The following is a 21,769-nucleotide window of genomic DNA, read 5'->3' as shown; positions in this document are numbered from 1 at the left end:
AGAAGAAGAAGAAGAAGAAGAAGAAGAAGTAGTTGGAAGGGATCTTGGAGGTCATCTAGTCCAACCCCCTGCTCAAGCAGGAAACCCTATACCATTTCAGACAAATGGCTGTCCAGTCTCTTCTTAAAAACCTCCAGTGTTGGAGCATTCACCACCTCTGGAGGCAGGTTGTTCCACTGGTTAATTGTTCTAATTGTCAGGAAGTTTCTCCTTAGTTCTAGGTTGCTTCTCTCCTTGACTAGTTTCCATCCATTGCTTCTTGTCCTGCTTTCAGGTGCTTTGGAGAATAGCTTGCCTCCCTCTTCTTTGGGGCAGCCCCTGAGATATTGGAACACTGCTATCATGTCACCCCTCACCCTTCTCTTCATTAAACTACACATACCCAATTCCAGCAACCGTTCCCTATATGTTTTAGCCTCCAGTCCCCCAATCAACTTTGTTGCTCTTCTCTGTACCCTTTCTAGAGTCTCAACATCTTTTTTACATCGTGGTGACCAAAACTGGATGCAGTATTCCAGGTGTGGCCTTACCAAAGCATTGTAAAGTGGTATTAGTACTTCACTTGATCTTGATTCTATTCCTCTGTTAATGCAGCCTAGCACTGTGTTGGCTTTTTTGGCAGCTGCAGCACACTGCTGGCTCATATTGAAGTGATTGTCTACTAGGACTCCGAGATCCTTCTCACAGTTACTACTATTGAGCAAGGTACCACCTATGCTATACCTGTTCATTTGATTTTTCCTGCCTAAATGTAGAACCTTACTTTTTTCACCATTGAATTTCATTTTGTTAGATAGCGCCCAGTGTTTGAGTCTGTCCAGATCCTCCTGTATTTTAAGCCTATCTTCTGGAGTATTGGCTATTCCTGCAAGCTTGGTGTCATCTGCAAATTTGATGAGTTCCCCATCTATCCCCTCATCCAGATCGTTAATGAAGATATTGAAGAGCACTGGGCCCAGAACAGAGCCCTGGGGCACCCCACTAACATTTCCTTCCATGTAGATGCGGTTCCATTGAGGACCACATGCTGAGTACAGCCTATCAGCCAGCTACGAATCCATCTGGTGGTGATGCTATCTAACCCACATTTTTCTATCTTATCAAGTAGTAGGTTGTGATCTACTTTATCAAATGCCTTACTGAAGTCCAAGTAAATTATATCTACAGCATTCCTCTGGTCCACTAATTTTGTCACTTGGTCAAAGAATGTAATAAGATTTGTCTGGCATTATCTGTTTTTGACAAACCCATGTTGACTTTTAGTGATGACTTTGTTTGCATCAAGGTGTTCGCTGATTTGTTGTTTGATTATCTTTTCCAGAATCTTCCCAGGTATTGAGGTCAGGCTGATAGGTCTGTGGTTTCCTGGATCTATTTTTTTCCCTTTTTTGAAGATGGGAACTACATCAGCTCTCTTCCAGTCCTCTGGGAGTTCCCCAGTGCTCCAGGATCTTTGAAAAATATAGTTCAGTGGTTCTGAGATCATGTCTGCCAGCTCCTTGAGAACTCTGGGGTGTAATCCATCTGGTCCTGGTGATTTGAACTCGTCTAGGCTGGACAGGTGTTCACTTACGATTTTTTTGCCTATCTTAACTTGCATTTCTATTCTGTTTCTATTCTGGTTTTGGTAGGCTGGACTGTTTTTTGCCTTTGTGTAAAAGACAGATGCAAAAAATGAGTTAAATAGTTCTGCTTTCTCCCTATTGCTTGTCAGCTTCTTGCCACTTTCCCCCACTAATGGACCAATCATTTCCTTAACTTTTTTCTTGTTTTTTATATGTTGAAATAAGCATTTTTTGTTATTTTTGACTTTGGTTGCAGGCCTTAGTTCATTTTGAGCCTTAGCTTCCCTCACTTCATCTTTGCAGGCACGGGCTGTTTGCTGATATTCTGCCTTAGTTATGTGCCCCTCTTTCCACTTCCTATACTTGTCCTTTTTATCTTTCAATTTATCAGAGAGTTCTTTATGCAGCCAAGCTGGTCTCTTTTGAGAGCTGTTATTTTTCTTCTTTGTTGGCATTTTACTAGACTGGGCCTTTATTATCTCACTTTTCAAAATTTCCCAAGCTTCTTGAGTTGTTTTCCCCTTTAGGATTCTCATCCATGGAATCCTTCCCATGGTCTCTCTAAGTTTATTGAAATTAGCTCTTTTAAACAAATGTTTCTTTTTTAAGTATTCTCTCTGATAGGATATTAAGTATTTCACCCTTGTGAGATAAAGTTGTGCACAAAAACAGAATCTTTCAAATAGCTTTAGTCTTGCATTTGTATAGATAGAAATTTTATTTTTTTAACATCCTAGGAAATATACAATATTGGATTCCATGCCAAAGTATCTCCAAACAAATACTGTACAGATATTTCATGGTTGCATTGAGTGTGTGAAATCTCTTATATCTTTCTGATCATAGCTGTATCTTTGAGAAGTATGAGAAAGTGATATGAGTGCTGAGGAAAGAAAATTAAAAAAAAATCAGTGAATTTTAAGAAGGGATTCAAAAACATGAGGAATGTTGACTTGGTTAGTTAAAAATGGGTCTCAGAGCTGAGTTTCATTACCCAACTAGGCAACTCATCAGTGCAGTTTATCTCTGAACTAACAATATTCTCTTCTCTTGCTTCTCCATCTCTGATCACCCTTTTCCACATTGTTTTACAGAGGACATTTCAAGCTTCGAGGGGAGACGTACTTAATTGAACCCTTGAAGCTTCCCGACAGTGAAGCCCATGCAGTCTACAAATATGAAAACATAGAAAAAGAGGATGAGGCCCCCAAAATGTGTGGGGTAACCCAGACTAATTGGGAATCAGATGAGCCCATCAAAAAGACCTCTCAGTTAGTTGCTACTTCTGAAGTAAGTCTCATAATAAACATAGTTTGAGACCAGATATTGTTTCGAAAATGTAAAGGAGAAATTCTTTTGGGGAGGGGTAATTAGATAGAATTCTAAAGGGAGAAGCCCCCATTTCTATATTTTTATTTTAGCCATGGTATAAAAGAAACAATGGAAATTTGATGAACAGAAAATACCTGTTCCAGGCTTATAGCAGTTTCTTTGGTCATACAAAATCAAAATAGATTTAAATGAATCTCCAAATTATCTCAACGTTCTAAATCAATTTTAAAAAATCAAATTTAACTGTTTTGAGATGTCTGATAAGACCATTACATAATCTTGAATCCATTTTCCAATTTGATTTGAACCATCAAGTTGGATTGTCAATGACTGAATAAAAAGTGACGAATTGAATCTGGTCACAATTGACCCTCATATTCCCAATATTTTCCTCCTTTACTGAAGGGACAAAAATTAGAAAACAAACGATGCATCCAAAGTGACAGTTCCTTCCTTCCTTTTGGTGGCAAAAGATGAAACTGCCTGATACATATCTAGAAGTTCAAAATCTCAACTTTTTTTATTAAAATGTGTTTCTGGCAATTCAAGAATCTTTATCCTCAGCAGGTTATGTTTAATTGGTCCTTAATTGGTCCACTATCTTGAGTGTTCTTGTCTCAATGTCAGATCTTGAACACTTTATTCAAATTGGCTGTCAGAGAGCAAGGAGAGAAATTGCACTCTAGAACTCGCAATTTGGCCTTGTAGCTCTGTATGCTGAAAAAACACGAGAACGCTTTCCTAGGGAAAAAAGCAAGTAATGCACACTCACACATTCAGCTCTTAGCAAAAGTGCATTTCCTGAGCAATCTGGGTACTCTGGTGGTGGAATCCAACAGTGGAATGCAGGAGGGAGGGGCTCTTTCCCAGGGAAATAAGAGGCAGATCAGAAATGAGTCCTTGGATTGCAGAAAGAAGTCCGGAAGGGATCCTCCCTAAAGCCCTCTCAGGGTGTATCTCATGGTTACACAGAGTGTGCTTTAGTCTGGCTAGATTCCCCTCTATAGGAGAACAGCAATAAAGAAACTACTCTGAGCAATTAACCATGGTTCTTTGTTCCTTGTGCCTGAGAACTCTGGAGCAATATTTCAGTAATCACTTTAAAATTACATCAAAAGAAAGGCACAATTCTTTAGCCATTAAGAGTGAATTCAGTGGGTCAAAATGTCTGATTGCCTCCCCTTACCTTGTCTTTGATGCATAGTGTGATATGATTGCAGGCCAAGTCTAATTGGTTCCATAGCATGACTACATCACTGTGTTTCTCACGTGATTGGTTGGGATCCTTTGTTTGAGAAGGGGAAGGCAAGGTGAGAAAGTCATTGAAGCATCATTTTGACAGGCTGAAAAACAAGTCAAAGAGAGCAATTTACTCATGTGCCTGTTCTTATTCCTATTAAATTCTGTTCAGAATTAGGTATTCATATATACCTTTATCTTTAAATGTAGGCATCATAAATTCCAAAAACAGATTAATTGGAAACAAGTGCCACACCTTATTAATATAAAGAAAATGAATTCTTCGTGCTTGACAATCCATAGCATAATGTACTTTTTCCTCAGAACTTTGTCAGCACTTTCTTTAAGTCAGAGTTCCCCAACCTTTCCATCTTTGCACACAGGTGGGGGACAGGGGAAGGTTCCATGTGAGCAGTGGGGTCATGCGTGCACCCAGCTCTATTTATGCAAACAGTGGGCACACGCACCCACTCATGCAAATGGAGCACACCCACCCATGCTTGCTCACTGGAAATGCAAGTGGAGATGCAGGTGCTCACCTTCTACTTCCATGGCCCAGTTCCGAAGGGCTCAAGGCCCAGGGCTAAAATTTTAACAAGCTGTCTCCCTATGTCTTCTTGAAAGAACCAATATTTCTGAAAGTTCAAGTATTTTGACCAGAGAGTAAAACAAGCACTTTTCCTATTATCTGATGATGACCAACATTCCTGTTGGCTGCTGGGAGCAACATGTCTAAACAGCCTTTTTGTTTATTGTTCTGTTTAGCAACACAGATACTTTAACCCCTACAGTTACGTTGAGCTTGTCATTGTTGTGGACCACAGGATGGTAAGTATCCTGGATATCTTTCCATTTTCTTTCTGCATTGAGCACAGCATTTTGTTTCTGCCTTTTTTGATGTGGGTATTTTTGAAGAGATTAATAAACATCTTAACTAGCTTTCTCTTAAAATGTGCTTTATCATAAACTTTGATATTTTTTGTTATTGAACCCAAACAATATTTACAAAATTAAGAGTCATTAGAGTAAATATATTCTAATTTGCACATTTGTTCTTTCTGGATACCATCTAAATTTATTTTTATCCCACACTGGTTAAACAGTTCTGTAGGTTTCTTTGAAACATTCCCACACTCTTCGTTTGTCCAAGCTGACAACACACAAAGAATAAGATGTATAGTGAGCAATGCGTATTTCACACATCTCTGAATGTGGAAATATAGCATCCAGTTTACGAAAGCATTTCAGTAGGCTGACCAAAATTTTCTCCAACCAGGAAAAAAGCCCATGTATGCTACTGAAAACTTAAAAACCTTAATATATTAATGGGACAAATGTAGATTAAAAAATCAGCACAAAAGAATTCTTTGGACTGCTTGGATAAAAATTATTATTACATCAACAAATTCAGTGATCCTTTCACTGATATGTTCTTTCTCTCCCTCCTTCTTTCCCTTCTTCCTGTAATTATGATCTCATCTTAACATTTTTATTTTTTCTGTAGGCCATGAAATACAACAATGATTCAACTGCTATAAGAACATGGGTATTTGAAATGGTCAACACTATAAATGAGGTAAGAGGACATGGCAAATATTATTTCACTTGTTGATTTTAAAATTCTCTCAGCCCCAGCCCAGATTTTCACTGTGTTCACACAACACACTTAACCAGCTAAAGAGAGAGAGAAGATGGATTTCTACAAGAATGCTAACTTTTGAAGCTTTGAGTGAGGCAAAACTAGGTTACTTTGCCTAGCTGGTGATCCAGCATGTGAGGTTATCCCAGAAAATGGGTTAATTCAGTAACCAGTTTAATAAGCCTCTTATGAGAATACAGTCACTGTGTTGGGAGGATGCAAGTCCAAAAGTGTTGCAAGAATTCCATCAGAACTATGTCGGTAGATGGATTCTTCCAGGCTGTGGTTAATGGTTCTGAACTGGGAGATTAGAAAGAGATGGGCAGAGGCAGCCTTTTCCAAGCTCAGTTGATTATGAAACGGATCTCTGAAAAGAAACCTGCTTACAAAAGCCAAGATCAGTTGCTTTTTAATCTTGAAATGTTTCTCAAAGTTTACTTGTGTTTTGAGTTTCTGACTGATGCCATGTCCACCTGACAGATTTACAGAGTTCTGTACATTCGTGTAGCACTGGTTCGCCTAGAAGTTTGGTCCTACAGAGATTTGATTAACGTGGCGTCAGCAGCAAATGTTACTTTGGACTCATTTGGAGAATGGAGAAAAAGAGATTTGCTGAGTCGCCAAAGACATGATAATGCTCAGTTACTCACGTACGTCTCATTGTGGGGAAAGGGAGTGCGGGTGGCTGGGAGTGGAGAGTTATGGGGAGGTTAGTGCTTGCACAGAGCACTTTTTTTTTGTAGATGAGAGCTGGTTTTGAGAAGTCCTTGAATGATTGCAGGTGAAAAACTCAGCTTGATTTCATTTTACCTGCTTTTAACATTGAAACTTATTTGATTATCCTGCTATAATTTTGCTCTACTTACACATGCATTTTTAAGTCAATTAAATAATGTTTTGGTTCCCATTCTGCATCAACTAAATGAACACTTGCATTATACAACAGATAAACCAAGAGTAAAGTAAAATAATAAAATTTGGAATCTATAGATACTGCTTAGCAATATGTGCATATATATACACGTGTGTGTGTCTGTGTGTGTGTGAATGTTTCCCTGCCAGTCATATCCGACTCCAGGGGTTTGTGCTCAGCTCTGTTTCACAGCTGAAGAGCCAACATTGTCCAAAGATGCTTCCATGGTCATGTGGCCAGCATATGGAATGCTATTACCTTCCCCTAAGTGGTCCCTATTTACCTACTTGTGTTTGTGTGCTTTTGAACTGCTAGGTTGGCAGGAGCTGAAACAAGTAACAGGAGCTCACTGCATCAGGCAGAACTTAGGTCTCAAGCTGTCCACCTTCCAGTCTACAATCCCACTGTCTTAACTGCTCAGTTCCATACCCCATCTGCCTATATATTGTCATACAATTTCATGAGTGGGAAATTGACATGTTTATTGTCTTATATCTATAAGATATTGCATAAATAACAAATGTGTTGTGAGAAATCTTACAGGATACTTGCGTAACAAGTAGGTCTTATGAAATAGGGACTAGATGGAGGACAGATCTGAGTGCAAGCGAGAATATTAAAAAATACAAAAAAATCAATTTTATTTTACCCACAGATGGAGATTTGACTTGCCACCCAATCCCCTTTCCCAAAACCATCTAGTCTTTTTAAACCACACAGCTAAATTGATAGACAAAATCTAGTAAATAAATATGTTTTTTTGGGGGGTTGCATAGTTAATGGAATTAAATTGACCCAATGTTCTGTACCAGCCTGCTACCGGCCCTGCAGAAAAGGCAGGGACAACCCCTTTTACAAGAAGGCAAGAGGCTGGAATTAAGCCTGCCAAATTTATGAATACAAAAACAGAGCAAAACAAGACACGAACCATGAAACAGGAGCTATTCAAGTGGTTGCCTTCAGCAAACCAGCCCTCCCACGCATTCCCCTTTTATACAGTTCAGGGCGTGGCTTCTCTCTGCCTCCTTCCAAGGTGCCCCATTGCCTTCCTCTGTTTACTCCTGATTGACTGCCTCCTGCGTCGGGCGTCCTTGAACAGGGCCAGCTGTGGCTCATCTTCATCCACGCTGTCAGGCTCACACAGCTGGGTCTCCGTCATGACCAGGTGGGAGGGGCCTGGCTGAGGGCTCTGCGGAGCCTCAAGGCCATCATCAGCAAGCTCTTCAACACCCCCCTCCTTCTCCTCTGAGTCATCCGACCCAACTGCCGAACCCACAGGCTGACCCTGAATCACAACACCCAAATAGGCTGGATTCAGACAACATGCTAACCCCTCTCCCCAACCTAATTCATGCTAACACCAGCCAAACTCACCAGGTAGTGAAAATGCATCCTGAATATTTTTAACAGACCTGCTTAGTTAAATGGCTTCTGAGACTAGAGCCTAAAATGAATTCTAACATTCTGAAAACTGGTAGTAACTGAGGACGGGTTGAGGGGTTTGTAGAAAGCCATAGTGAAATATGCCCTAAGTCTATATAACATGCTTCTATGTTCTATCAATTTCATCCCCCTCCCCTTCTTTCTTATAGAGCCATTGACCTCGATGGACCAACTATAGGATTGGCTTACGTAAGCACCATGTGCCAGCCGAAGTTTTCTACAGGAATTGTTCAGGTTAGTAAAAGGATACCTGTTATTTATTTGTACTCAAGTGAAAACTTACATACAGGCATAACTTCTTTACAAATGAAGTCTCTTCTTGTTTTTGATCAACGTCATTTTCATCCATATTTATTTATGGATTTGACATCTCCAGGTCCTGCCTCAACTGGTGGTATTTTGGCACAATGCATTCTAGAACAAGCTATTTGTATGCAATGAGCTACTGTATATGTCAAAGACGACAATATATTATAATGTTTCTGGATTAGGAGGAGTCAAACTGTGCTCTGATTGGCAAATGAGCAGGTCAATTCATGTTACAATACTTCCAGATAATGTTTCTGAACAATAATCTTAGCAATCCTAATGACAAGCATGAATCATCCCACTTTCATTCCAAGAAATTTAGTATCTAGATTGCATATTACTGAATTCTACTACGTTCAGAAAATGAAAGAATACTAAATCTACTTAAAAGGGGAAAAAACTGCAGTATTTTAAGATCCTGCAAGAAAACCATATTAGTTAAGGTGATGCTATGCATTTACTGAGAAACAGTAAAGTTAGCTTTTTGTTCATGTAGAAAGAATGGAGAGACATGGCAATAAAAAAAACTTATTAAGAAACAAAACTTTATGAGTTTTGTTGTTTAAGCAGAGTTAGGATCCTGGTAGTAGTAGGTATTCGTAAGCCTGCTTGCTCTAGAAGGCCATTTTATTCAGAAAGACCAACTCATTCTTAAGTCTTTTTAGGATGGCTACCTTCAATATTCTGAAAATGCTAGCTTGTAGCAAAAGACACTGAATAGTTTTTGGACTGAAATTGCCTGTAAGTTTTAGTAAATGAATAAATGCAGACAGCAAATGGATGCATAGGTTTTGATCTTCTCCTGAGCTGTAGCTTCTGGGCTTTAAAGTTTCCTTCTAATTGTATTTGTGTATGTTCTGGAATCTTGCTGGGCACACATACATTCAGAAGAGATAGAGGAATCCTGAGATGGTATCCTCAACTTAAAATTGGTCACTTGGTCACCAGTTTTAGCCACTTAGTGCTAATAATAATTGGATTCACTTTCAGTTCCTTGGCGGACTAACAATAAATAAAGTATTCTCGTTTCTTCAGGATCATAGCGACACAAATCTTTTGGTTGCAGTTACAATGGCCCACGAGCTGGGTCATAACCTGGGCCTTAGTCATGATGGGAAATACTGTACTTGTGGTGGTAACTCATGCATTATGTCTGCCATGCTAAGGTAAGGATTGAGGAAAACGTTTAATGCCTTTCCAATCAAGTTATTTTTAAATGCTTGCAATTAATTGTTAAATTAAATATACTGAGAACTTCCCAAAAAATGAAATGGTCAGGGAGTTACAAAAAAAGAGGGTTTTGGTCATTTGTGTGTCACTTTATCATATGTAGTTAAAATGGGCCATATTTAAAAAGATAGAATTGTTCTCAGCAATTGAATAGCCATCATTCAGTAGCTTCCTACAAAACCCCAGAGTTTAAAGAAACAGCGTAGTAAGCATAACCAAAAAAACCCAAATATTAACAACTGTGATGGATAAAAGAGGAAACCAAGTTAGACGTTAAAGACTTTCCTAAAGTGGGAAGCAGAATGGGAAAAAAATATTCTGAATCTGGCAACAGGAGGAAGAAAAAGATAAATTAGCATCCTTGGGGTTTTCCTGCCTCGCCCTTTCATCAAGGTAGAATATGTGACATCTCTGCCATATATTGCAGTCTTCTGAAATCAACAGGTAGCAACGTATAGGAAGTCACTGACTTACAACCATTGGTTTAGCAACCGTTTGAAGTTACAATGGCCCTGAGAACGCTGACTTATGACCGGTCCTCGAAGTTACAGCCATCGCAGCCTCCCTTCAGTCACAAAATCAAAATTTGGGCAGCATCCTGCATTCATGGGATCCTCATTTGTGACTTTCCCAGCTGTCTTCCCATATGCAAAGCCAGTGGAGCAAGCTGGGTCCCTTAATGACTATGTGATTCACTTAACAAAATGCCAAAACTGGTTGTAAAACTGAGCATGACTCACTTAACAACTTGCTTGGTGGGCAATGGAAATTCTGGTCCCAGTTGTGACAGCAAGTCAAGGACTACCAATATTTTCTTCCGGGTGCAAGTTTAGGCCTTACTTCATCAAGAAAGAAAAAGAAAAGGAAAAAGAAAGGAAAATCTTCTCAGCAATTGTCTTTTGCAAAACTCCCCATAACTTTTGTGTAAGAGTTTTGTGTAGGCTCAGTGAGCATCCCAGCTATGGATCAATTTCTGGTTTCTTCTGCTAAAGCCCGAGGATTTTGTTGCCTCCTATTTCATGCAAGGGCAAGGAGGCCAGGAAGTATGGAGAATGCCACGTAGCCTTTCCTGTCCTTCCTGAAGGATTTCTGGGCATCATGCTTATTCTTTAATACTTCTAGACAATTTGTGGTGTTTTGTGCAAAGGACTTTGCTTAGAAAACAATTTGGCTCAATCAACCCCACAAAAGGGGTCTGGTGCAACTTTGGCCATTAAATAGACAAGACCATCTTGTCTATTTAATGGCCACCATCAGATTCTCTTTGCGTTGTTGTTTCCACCTCCTAACTTGAGGGACAATGATTATATTCCTAATGATTTGAATTAACATTAGGAAGGTGCTTTGCTGGGCTTGTGATGCCATGTTTGCATCTATTAAAGTATGCAGCTTCAAAGGTCAGTGGCATGTTGCTGATATTATCACCTTTTCAACAAAAAAAATCAACAAAAAATACTTTAAGGCAAATAGAGAGTTAGCATATTTAGCTCTCTAGTCATTGTTGTAAAAAGTCCTATCCCTCCAAAAGAAAAAAAAACTGAATCAAAATTCCACAGTTTTCCCTTCAATTATATTATTTTCCTTCCACAGAGAGTCTGACTAAAAATGAAAATAAAAGGTAGCCCATTCAAACACAAGACGCAGCTCGATCAACTAATATCAGATGGAGTTCTCATTGCAAATGTATTTTGTTAAAAAAGGAAAGTTAGTGGAAGTAAAACTGAGGGAGCATAATCTGGGAGTAAGATCAAGGGGTACAAATCATTTCTCTTAGCTATTTTGTTAGCTTTAGAGGGGAAAAAACCACTGCATTTCTTCATTAGCCATCCCTTTTCCATCTTATATCTTTTTGTAATGAATTCTGTTCCTAGTCCAAATATGGATGATGTCATGGTCTTATTTTGGTTCATCTCTACAGCCATCAACCTTCCAAATATTTCAGCAATTGTAGTCAAATCCAGTATAGGAGGTATCTTACTGAATATAACCCAGAATGCATTATCAACCAACCCTTGAGAACAGATATTGTTTCACCTCCAGCTTGTGGAAATGAACTTTTGGAGCGGGAAGAAGAATGTGACTGTGGCTCTCCTGAAGTAAGTCTTTTTTTAATCAACAAGAATATGCAGAATTTTCTCAAAAATGGGAATCCTTGAAAAATCATATGGCTTTCTAAGTGGTTTGAGCCATCCAAGAAGTTAGATTGTGAGTGGCATAGGTTTGTGCCCTTTATGTACATGCATGTATGAGTGGTTTCTTGGATTTAGTTAACCAGTTGTAGAGAAATGGAGAATTGTTATCTCATATCCATTTGGGGAAGAATCTGTATTTTTTAAAAAAAATAAGTAATTGACCAGAAAAATTCTTCTCTCCTGAAAATTCCTATTTTGTTGATATGGCCACATTATCTGTTCCACTATATTTTGAGCTGCTTCCTCCCATAACTGATGATCTTCAATCTATGCTCTGATCCTAATAATATTTTTTATAAGAACAGTAACTTAGTGTTCTTTTTATATTGTTAAATACACCTGTAATGGTCTGTGAGAATGTCCTTGAGAGACAAAAGGAGGAGAAAAGTCTACTCAATGGTCATATAAGAAGTAGATTAGCCTGCAGAAGCAATGGAGCATGGAAAACATCTCAAGAGGAACATATCCCACCTATTCTCTTGGTCCGAAAAAATGAGGTGGTAGAAATGTACTTTCATTATTGAAAGATTCTGCTACTGTAACCTTACAATCAAGGTAGTGTTAATGCTCATGTTTGGTGCTTCTTCTCTGGACTACCTCAAAGGCTGGCATGATGAGTAGAAAATCCCTCATGAATAAGAAAGGAATGGGGCTGTAGGTTATGTGGGCTTCACAATTAGGAAGCCTACATAACTTTTGTTTTATTTTTTTCACATAGGAAATATCAGATAAGGCTCTTTCCTGGATATATGCCATTATATGTTTGCAATAACAAACAGTTTGTGCATTTGCTAGCATGAACCCATAAGAGGGAATACATTGCAGAAATATCTTTTTCCTTGGCAGCATCCCTCTTCAAAATAGACCAATAAAAAAGACCAGTCAGAAAATTCTATGACATCATTTGATATGTTTTGGTTTTCAGAATTGTCAAAATCCATGCTGTGATGCTGCATCGTGTAAACTACACTCATGGGTAGAGTGTGAATCTGGAGAGTGTTGTGACCAGTGCAAAGTAAGGCTTGTTTATTTTTAACAGCAGGAGAGATTTTACCCTGCTCCATACTAACCATATAGAAATGTAATATCTCTTGGCTGTTGATCAAAACATTTTAACCTTATTCCTATCCCTTTCTTCCAGTTTATCTGACCCTTAAGAACATATGCATAGGGAGAATAATTTAACAAAATTTCAGCCTTGTCTCAATCTCAAATGCACTCTTTCAGCATGTTCAATCATGTCTGTGAAAATAATATATTTGTTCTTTGACTGAGATTGCATGGAAACTAAGTTTAAACAAGGGTGGGCAATGTTTGAGATTGGTGCCCTAACTCAGCTTCCTGACTTTCTGGAAGGTTCTAAGAGGTCTTTGGTAATGCTGTGACATTTTTCTCTCTGAGCCTTTTAGGATGAATATAGGTGCAGGAGACTTCTAGAAGCAAAGTTGCCTTTTTCCCCCCTTAAGTTCTCTTCCTGCTCTCTAAAGCTCTAAATTCAGGTGTTTTTTCATGGTCCTGCAGCATCTCCAGAATGCGCCACCAAAACACCTGAATTTAGAGAGGTGCAAGTTCCTCATTCCTTCTTTCTACAGTATGTGGGATCCCAGTTGACTCTATAATGAACCTTTTGAGCAAAGTGGCCCAAAACATTTTGTTATTTCCATATTTCCATCACAAGTCTACTGTAGATTCACAGCAGGAGAAGGGAGCCACGTGTTTTTCAGCACATGACAGAAAATTCTATGAATGCTTCTTCCCATGTAAAGAAATTAAAATATATCATGAAAAGTTCAGCAATTCATTTTTTGTTGTTCTTTCATGGAAGCCCAATTGAATTTCACTTTATGGTCAGCAAATAAGACAGACTGGGACTTCTAGGCACCACACACAGTTGTAACAAGGCAGGGATGCCTTGCTTGGTGATCCTCAGGACAGATGAAGAGGAGGTTTTGAAATGTGTTGTGAATCATGCTTTGAGTATTTGATCTCTGCTGCTGAAGAGTGATAGCTGGGAATATTTTTGATTGTCACCCACAGTTTAAGAGAGCAGGAACAGAATGCCGGCCAGCAAGGGGTGAGTGTGACGTGGCTGAATACTGCACTGGCCAATCTACTGATTGTCCCACGGATGACTTCCATAGGAATGGAAAACCATGCCTAAACAACTTTGGTTACTGCTACAATGGGAAGTGCCCCATCATGTATCACCAATGTCATGCTCTCTTAGGGCAAAGTAAGTCAACCTTAGGATTTCAGAATAGTGGTATTATAAAAGATTAAGAATGTCATTGCCATTAATGAAATATATTTTCTTCTTTGTATTCATAGTAAATCATTATTACATTTCTGTTCTATAACTGAGTTTGAAGAAACCTTGGAGGTCTTCTAGTCCATCTCCCTGCTCAAGCAGGAAGCCTTATACTATTTCCAGTCTCTTCTTTAAAAAATCTCCAGTTTTGGAGCACCCATAACTTCTGAAGGTCTTTTCCAGAAGGAATATTTTTTAAGATTAAAGCCTCCATTCTTTGTAGGCTTTACAGCCCAGAGATGGACTTTGGGGGAAGGACATTTTTGTGGGTTTTTCATACGTTCCCAAATTGGAGAAAGATCTGAGCCAATCTCAATGAGTGATAATGTAAATTGAACATGGGACTCTGCACTAAGAGTATTCAAACCTGCGACTGAAATTTTCCATACATTTGGCATAATTTGCATAAAGAAACAGATGTTGGGGGATGTGATTCTTATCACTGATCACTCATCATTTTAATGCCAGACTATCACAAAATTTTCAGTATGAAAAAGTGAAATAAGTTCCTTTTTCATATAGTTTTCAGCAAACAGGGAAATTTATCTTGGTCGTATATAAGTGATGCAATGAGGCTTTGCATATATAAAGTCCCAAACACAGGTTTTGGGTCACTAATTAAAAGAATCAGAATTAACAAAAGGACAGAACAACAGATTTCTAAGGAGCCTTTGATGTCTTCTAGTCGAACCTCCTGTTCAAGCAGTAGACTCTATAACATTTCCAATCTCTTCTTAAAAACCTCCAATGTTGGAGCACCCCAACCTCTGAAGGCAAGCCATTCCATTGATTAACTGTTCTCTGAGGAAATTTCTCCCTGTTTCTAGGTTGGTTCTCTCCTTGATTAGTTTCCATCCATTGGTCGTGCTCTCCCTTCAGGTGCTTTGGAGAATCAGTTGACATCCTCTTTTTTGTGGCAGCACCTTAGATATGGGAACACTGATATCATGTCACCCAGAGTCTTTCTTTTTATTAAACTAGACATACTCAATTTGTGCAACCCTTCTTCATATGTTTTAGCCTCCAGTCCCCTAATCATATTTGCTCCTCTTCTCTGCATTCATTTTCATACTGTGGCAAACAAAACTGTACACAATATTCCAAAGATTTTTAAAGCAGTACTAACAGTTCATGTGATCTTGATTTTATCCCTCTGTTAGTGTAGCCTAAAACAATTTCTCACTATTGCAAAAGTGTAGCCTAGGACTGTGTGGGTTATTTTGCAGTTGCAACACACTGCTGGCTCATATTTAAGTGATTGTCCACTAGGGCTTCAAGATCCCTCTCACAATTATTATAACTGAACCAGGTATAACCTCTTCTGTACCTGTGCATTTGGTTGTTCTTTCCAAAATGTAGATTATTTTTTTTTACTTTTTCGCTACTGAATTTAATTTTGTTAGATTGAACTCAATGTTCAAAAGATCCTTCTGGATTGTAAGCCTATCGTGTGGAGTGATGGCTATTCTTGCCAGTATGGTATTCTCTGCAAATTTGATGCGTTCCCCTTCCATCCTCTTATGCAAATTGTTTATGAAGGGTCAGGTGGAATATGATGATGATTGGGAATCTGAATTACAAATCAGAACATTGCTCCACTTGCATGATTAATCGATCAATTGGATTTATGGAGGATGTGATTTGGACAATAAATGGACACTTGCAGTATTATTTCCATTGCTTTGAAAATGGAAACTCTCAGTTCAAACAAAGAAATCATTATTTTGATCAGGTAAATAGCATGAAATGAGGTAACATTCCAAAGAATAGTAATAGCTCAATCCTTTGCAAGTAACCCAACTGTATTCAAAGAGGCTTGTGCCCAGGAATTGACAGGGCTCAAAACAAGAATGACACACGATGGTTATTAAAAGCTGAATTATTTCTTGTGTCATTTCAATAGACAAAATCTAGCCACACTAAGGATTCTACTATCTGCATCTACAATACACTCTGTAAACTATTAGGGAGGAGATGTCTTCACCCTCTTTCTCTCACACATGATCTCCAGGCAGAGTTGCCTCTTACTCCTCAGGATTTCACCCCCTCCCTTCTGGGAATCCATTTCTTCACTGCATTCCAGCACTGGAATGTATCCATGAGAAAGCTGAAGTTTAAAAATGCCGGACACAGAGGAAAAAATCTTTGATTCAGATTCCCCTAGTCATTGATTTATCGCATGGTCTCCTGCAAGTTGCATTGTAGTGGCTTCAGCTTTGTGTCCATCAAATGGAATAAGCAAGTTTAGTGTAACACTGTATGTGATAGTGAAAGCTTCATAATGAGGAATAGTTAAATAAATAAGTAAGTCAATATTAACTAAATTATTTGGAACTCCTCTGAAATTTCTTAAGCCATTCTTTATCCTGCTGGCATGTTACACATTCAAGTATTTGTCTTGGTTCCTCACTCCCTCTTGCAGATGTAACTGGGGTTCAAGATTCATGTTTTGAATATAATCGTCTGGGCATTGAGTATGCCTACTGCAGAAAAGAAAACGGTAGAAAGATTCCATGTACACCACAGTAAGCAATCTAAATTATTTCCTGCTATGATGATGATATAAGAATAATAAGAAATATTTTATGGTCCACATCTGTGGGAATATGACTCTGTTGCCCAGCTAAAACAATAGAAATATGAGCCAATTTCTGAATGGCTAATTTTCTTTGTTTTCCATTTGGGGTTACAAGATGGAGCAAAAGAGTGTTGTGAAGATAGAAGTGCCTTTTAAAAGGTTGTGTGGGAAAGGAAAGATAGTCCTTGACTTTTAACCATTCATTTAGCGACTTCAAAGAAGTGACTTACAACAGATTTTTCCACTTCCATCTGTCAGAGCATCCTGTACTCATGTGATCAAAATTCGGGTTCCTGTATTTATGAGGGTTGCAGGGTCCCAAGGTCATATGATCACCATTTTTGCATCTTCCCAGCCAGCTTCCAGCAAGCAAATTTAATAGGAGAGTTTGGATTTGCTTAACAACCGTGTTATTCACTTAACAATTGTAGTGGTTCACCTCACTGCCATGGGAAAAAAGTTGTAAAATTGGCAAGGGAAATTCTGGACATAGTTGTGGTTGTCAAGTCAAGGACTACACTATTATCCACCTTTCTCATTGGGCTGACATCACCCAGCTTATTTAACCTGCATATTACTGAATAAACCTTGGTTGGCTGAGTTTATGAATTGCATTTAGTCATAAATCCTGATTTAGAAACAACAATGGCTAAATTGGTACCACATGTTTTAGTGGTGTGTGTGAATCTGGACTCTGACTTTAGCACTTATGCAAACACAGAGACCCTTGTGCTATTGTTTCCTGTTAAAGGAAGGGAAGTTCTTATTTTATACATCCTTAGTTAAATCTTAATTACTTCTTTTTCCTTTTTTTAAAAAAAAATGAAATGGAATAAAGCTGGTTTTTTGGGGGGCCACTTTCCCTGTCCAATGTTTAGTGCAGCTGCTCCAACCTTTAGATTTCAACTTCTTGTCATCCACTGATCAGAGATTAGGGGAACTTTAGGCAAGAATCTGGAAAAACTAAATCTCCTAATTCTGCTTTAGGCATTTTCCAGCTGGATAATAGATGCATTCCTTGCTCTTAAGTTGAGAATCATGACTCAAACTATCTTCACCCCCAAAACAGGGAAATCACAGTTAACTAGTTGGAGATACCAGAACTGTGTTTCTCTATTTTGTTTCAAACCTTGGAATACCTTGTGAGATTTTTCAGTTACATGTTAAAGGCAACCCAGTTCATATTCAGGATGAACAAACCTCTGGTTCTCCATCTCTATTTTTTTAATAAAAAATGCATAAAGGATAACCCAAGATCAACTGATTGTTCCCATAGTCAGGTGCTCTTGGATTACTGCATAGGGCTACCCTTGAAGAGTATTCAGAAAGTGCAACTGGTACGGAACACAGTCATGCTGGGTTCTGATATTTTCCTATCAGAGGTGAAGTCTGTCCCCAGAGATCTGGCCCCCAGGAACAACCTTCAAACATGGCTCTGCTACTTGGTTGGGGCCCCAACACAGGCCTGCTACAATAGGGATGGCTGATGGAATAGTGAAGATTCTTATCCCCAGGCTGCCCATCGTGTTTCTTAATTTTTACCTTTTATTCTAATTTTAATTGTTTGTGGCACTTTCTAACTTTTTATTATATTGTAAGTCACCCAAAAGTCATTATATTGTAAGTCACCCAAAAGTCATTCTATTAGTGAGATGGGGGATATGGAAAAGGAAGGAAGGAAGGAAGGAAGGAAGGAAGGAAGGAAGGAAGGAAGGAAGGAAGGAAGGAAGGAAGGAAGGAAGGAAGGAAGGAAGGAACAAATTTTTGCAAATATTCTTATTAATTAGTATGAATTGACTGTTTCCTTTGCAGAGATGAAAAATGTGGCAGGTTATACTGCTCATATAATTCATTTGGAACCCAGATTCCTTGCTATCCCTACTATAGACGCGATCAAGAAGATAAGGGAATGGTTGATCATGGAACGAAATGTGGAGATGGAAAGGTTAGTAAATGTTCACCTCTAATCTGTTGGCTCTAAAGTCTGATTTCAGGGGGTGATCATTAAAATAATTTTGCAATTGATCATTGCTGAAAGTTGGTCTACACTATGGTGAATCTGAGTAAAAGAAAAAGTGTCCATCTAGTCTTTTTGGTTGTTGTTATTTTGTTTTTCCTTCAAACAAGAGCCACCACAAATGAGGTGAATGTCCAGGGCTGTTTCTTTCTTCCAAGAACAAAATGCCTGGCCTTCTCAGAGCCTGTTGCAGTATCTTCTGGATACACTGTCAAGAGACAGTCCTTTCTCTGAACTTGTAGGTATCTCCATAGGGCAGGTGGAAGAGAGAAATGAGAAAATCAGGGCATAGCTGGTTGTGACCTAACAATGAAGCAATCCCCCAAAAATCGCTTCCCCTTGATTTTTATACAATATAGAACCTGAAAGAAGTTTCGGTTAGTTTGGAAAGTGCTGTCTTACTCCATTGATAATTTCTTACGTTGACTTACAGGTCTGCAGCAACGGGCAATGTGTTGATCTGAATATAGCCTACTAATCAACCACTGGCTTCTCACAGATTTGATTTTGGAGATCCTTCTTCCATAAGGTTCGGCTTCCCTCTAGTCCAAAGAGACCCATCTGCCTGCATCCTACTAGTAAATCACCCTTAGCTTCCAGATGGAATCTAAATTCTGTAATATTTCTTCTCCATATTTAATCTGTTTACCTTTTGCTGTAATCAAACCTTTTTTCTGCCACAAAGCTCCATGGGCATGTAAAACACCAAGGGCTTATTTGCTGTCAAGAAAAAAAAATGGCCATTTTCACCATTTGCCAATTGCAAAGCCCATTTAATGCAACAAGTTCTGCCTTTGGAGCTGGTGTATTCAAAGTCAATGTTTCCTCTCCCAAAATTTCACGCTGGCTTTCCCAGATGTAGCTGCTTCCATCAATAAACTATTCTCATTCTGCATTTCGTAAAGGCTCATTTTTCAAATTTGGTTTGCTGGAGTAAATCGCATCAAGAACTTACATACATTACTGAGGTAAACCACCAGGAGAATTATCTACTGGCATTAAAGGAACTTATTCACAGTCATCCAGAAAATCCAAAAGATAATATTTTGTCTCAGAAGGAGCCCCTAACAATAAATAAATCCACATATTATAAGACAGTTCCAAATGTGCACCTTTTTGTTTCTTTTCTTTGAAAATCTTTCACTTCTCATCTAAGTGAAGAACTGAAGAAGCTTCTTGGATAAGAAGCAAAGCATTTTCTTTTTTTAAAAAAAAATATTATTTTCATTTGTCAACATGAATAAAATAAAATAAAAACAGAGAAACAGAAAAATGACACCAACACTAACAATGACGAAAAAGGAAAAATAAAGTTTTATTATTTATTTATTTTTATTGCTTCTCCTATGTAACGGGTCTACAAATAGTTATAAATTTTCCCATCCTTATTTCACAAAACTACTATATTATACAAAGATGCCAGAAGAGAGAATCCATCAATTATTGTATTCAACAGGTAGAAAGTCCACTGATGGCTTCCAGTCTCTTATAAACCTTCTAGTCCATTGTCTGATCAAAGCAGTTGGTTTTGCCATCTCTGCTAGTTCAGACAATTTCAAGATCCATTCTTCCACAGTCAGCACAGGGCTTAGCAAATACAATCCTCACAGGAAGTCAACATATAAAGTGATAACGTCCCAAATTGTTTTTGGTATGTCACTAATACCTAAAAAACCCTTCAATCTTAATATTTCTACCTTAAATATTCAGAAAAAAACAACAACCAAGAAAGTCCAGTTGCCTTTTGAACAGCACCTTTGCGCCAGCCATGACCTGGATGATTGAGAATCTCCACAGAGAGTGAGGACCATTAATCGGCGGGATGGCTTGACCCCAGAAGCTGTGACTGCTCCATCACTGGAGCTTTTCAAGGCATTTGTTTGTCCACAATGGTATAAGGTCTCCTGCCTTGGCTAGAGGGTTGGACTAGAAGACCTCCAAGGTCCCTTCCAGACCTTTGATTCTGTGACAATTCTAAATGCTGACTGCTGGTAAAGATTCTCTGGATTCAAAAAAGGTGGAAATTCCCTGATTGCAGATTCCTATCTTTTGTGCTCTTTCAAGAGGCTGACTATTTGTTTTGGTAATGTTTGCATCCTAGCGAAAAACTCAGAGGATATTAAAAGACATCAGTTTTAAACATTTAGATTTTTAAAACATAGATTTGTGTTGTGTTTTTTTTTGTTTTTTGTTTTAAAAAGATCTTTATATGTACAGCAACCCTGACATCTACTGTGCATGAGTCTCAACTGCACCCTTAAACACATTCTAGTTATTTGTTTTCTATCTCCACATGACCCCAGAAACTCTTCAGCTGTCAATCAGAATTGCACAGCGCCCCCTAGAGTCAGAAACAACTGGAAGGGGAAACATTTACAATTCTTTAATGCATTGCTAACATTGTTCTTCATCTCATATTTGGCCAGAGGATTTTGGGGGCAATGCAGCTAAATGCATCTCACCAGTTATGTGGATTTTGCCAATGTAAAGATAGTAAACTTTGGGTATCCGTTGCCAGATGTTCTTTTACACACATTGTTCTGATGACAGGCAGGATAAGCTCCAAGAAAATAGAAAGGAGTGGCATTTCCAGGTTCTAGTATCAGTGGCAGGATTCAAATATGTGAACAACTGGTTCTCTGTGTGGATGCCACTTCTGGAAGTCCATTCTGGGCCTGGGCAACAAAAAAATAGCTGCCGGTTCTGCCGAACTGGTGCGAACTTGCTCAATCCCACCTCTGTCTAGTATCCTTTGTATCAGAAACAGTATTTTTTGGGGGGAAAGACCTTGGGAGACTTGCAAAGAGACGGAACAGTCACACAAGAGACAACCTGGCCCCACAGCTGCATAGCAGGTGGAGCAAGAGACTTACCAGGGATCCTCCCAAGTTTCTGTAAAGGAAACAGTGGGAGATTTCTCCTTTCAGAGACTAGAGGAGTTAGTTTTCCAGACTCTCATCCCTCCACTTCTACTCCTATTCTGCAGTGGGAAATGCTCCTCAAA

General features: G+C 38.7%; 2 protein-coding genes across 2 annotated transcripts in view; both read left to right on the top strand.

Annotated features, from left to right (window-relative positions):
• Positions 1-19,658, top strand: part of LOC308671401 (zinc metalloproteinase-disintegrin-like protein H3) — a 287,574-nt gene extending 267,916 nt beyond the window's left edge. The window contains exon 18 of the transcript XR_014027193.1: positions 19,148-19,658. The gene's annotated coding sequence lies outside the window, so the exon portion shown is untranslated. The remainder of the gene's footprint in view (positions 1-19,147) is intronic.
• LOC308671403 (zinc metalloproteinase-disintegrin-like daborhagin-K) overlaps positions 1-19,658 on the top strand; it is a 29,387-nt gene extending 9,729 nt beyond the window's left edge. Inside the window, exons 6-17 of the mRNA XM_081333566.1 lie at positions 2,660-2,855; positions 4,902-4,964; positions 5,641-5,712; positions 6,256-6,425; positions 8,281-8,365; positions 9,476-9,606; positions 11,589-11,766; positions 12,788-12,877; positions 13,900-14,095; positions 16,593-16,695; positions 18,561-18,693; positions 19,199-19,658. Of these exons, the coding sequence (XP_081189692.1) occupies positions 2,660-2,855; positions 4,902-4,964; positions 5,641-5,712; positions 6,256-6,425; positions 8,281-8,365; positions 9,476-9,606; positions 11,589-11,766; positions 12,788-12,877; positions 13,900-14,095; positions 16,593-16,695; positions 18,561-18,693; positions 19,199-19,243 (1,462 nt within the window). The 3' untranslated portion in view covers positions 19,244-19,658. The remainder of the gene's footprint in view (positions 1-2,659; positions 2,856-4,901; positions 4,965-5,640; positions 5,713-6,255; positions 6,426-8,280; positions 8,366-9,475; positions 9,607-11,588; positions 11,767-12,787; positions 12,878-13,899; positions 14,096-16,592; positions 16,696-18,560; positions 18,694-19,198) is intronic.
• Positions 19,659-21,769: the final 2,111 nt, after the last annotated feature.

The sequence above is a fragment of the Vipera berus genome, assembly GCF_964194415.1.
Source record: "Vipera berus genome assembly, chromosome: 8".
NCBI lineage: Eukaryota > Metazoa > Chordata > Lepidosauria > Squamata > Viperidae > Vipera > Vipera berus.
Note: the sequence above shows the minus strand (reverse complement) of the source record. Positions and strands in the feature narration are given on the sequence as shown.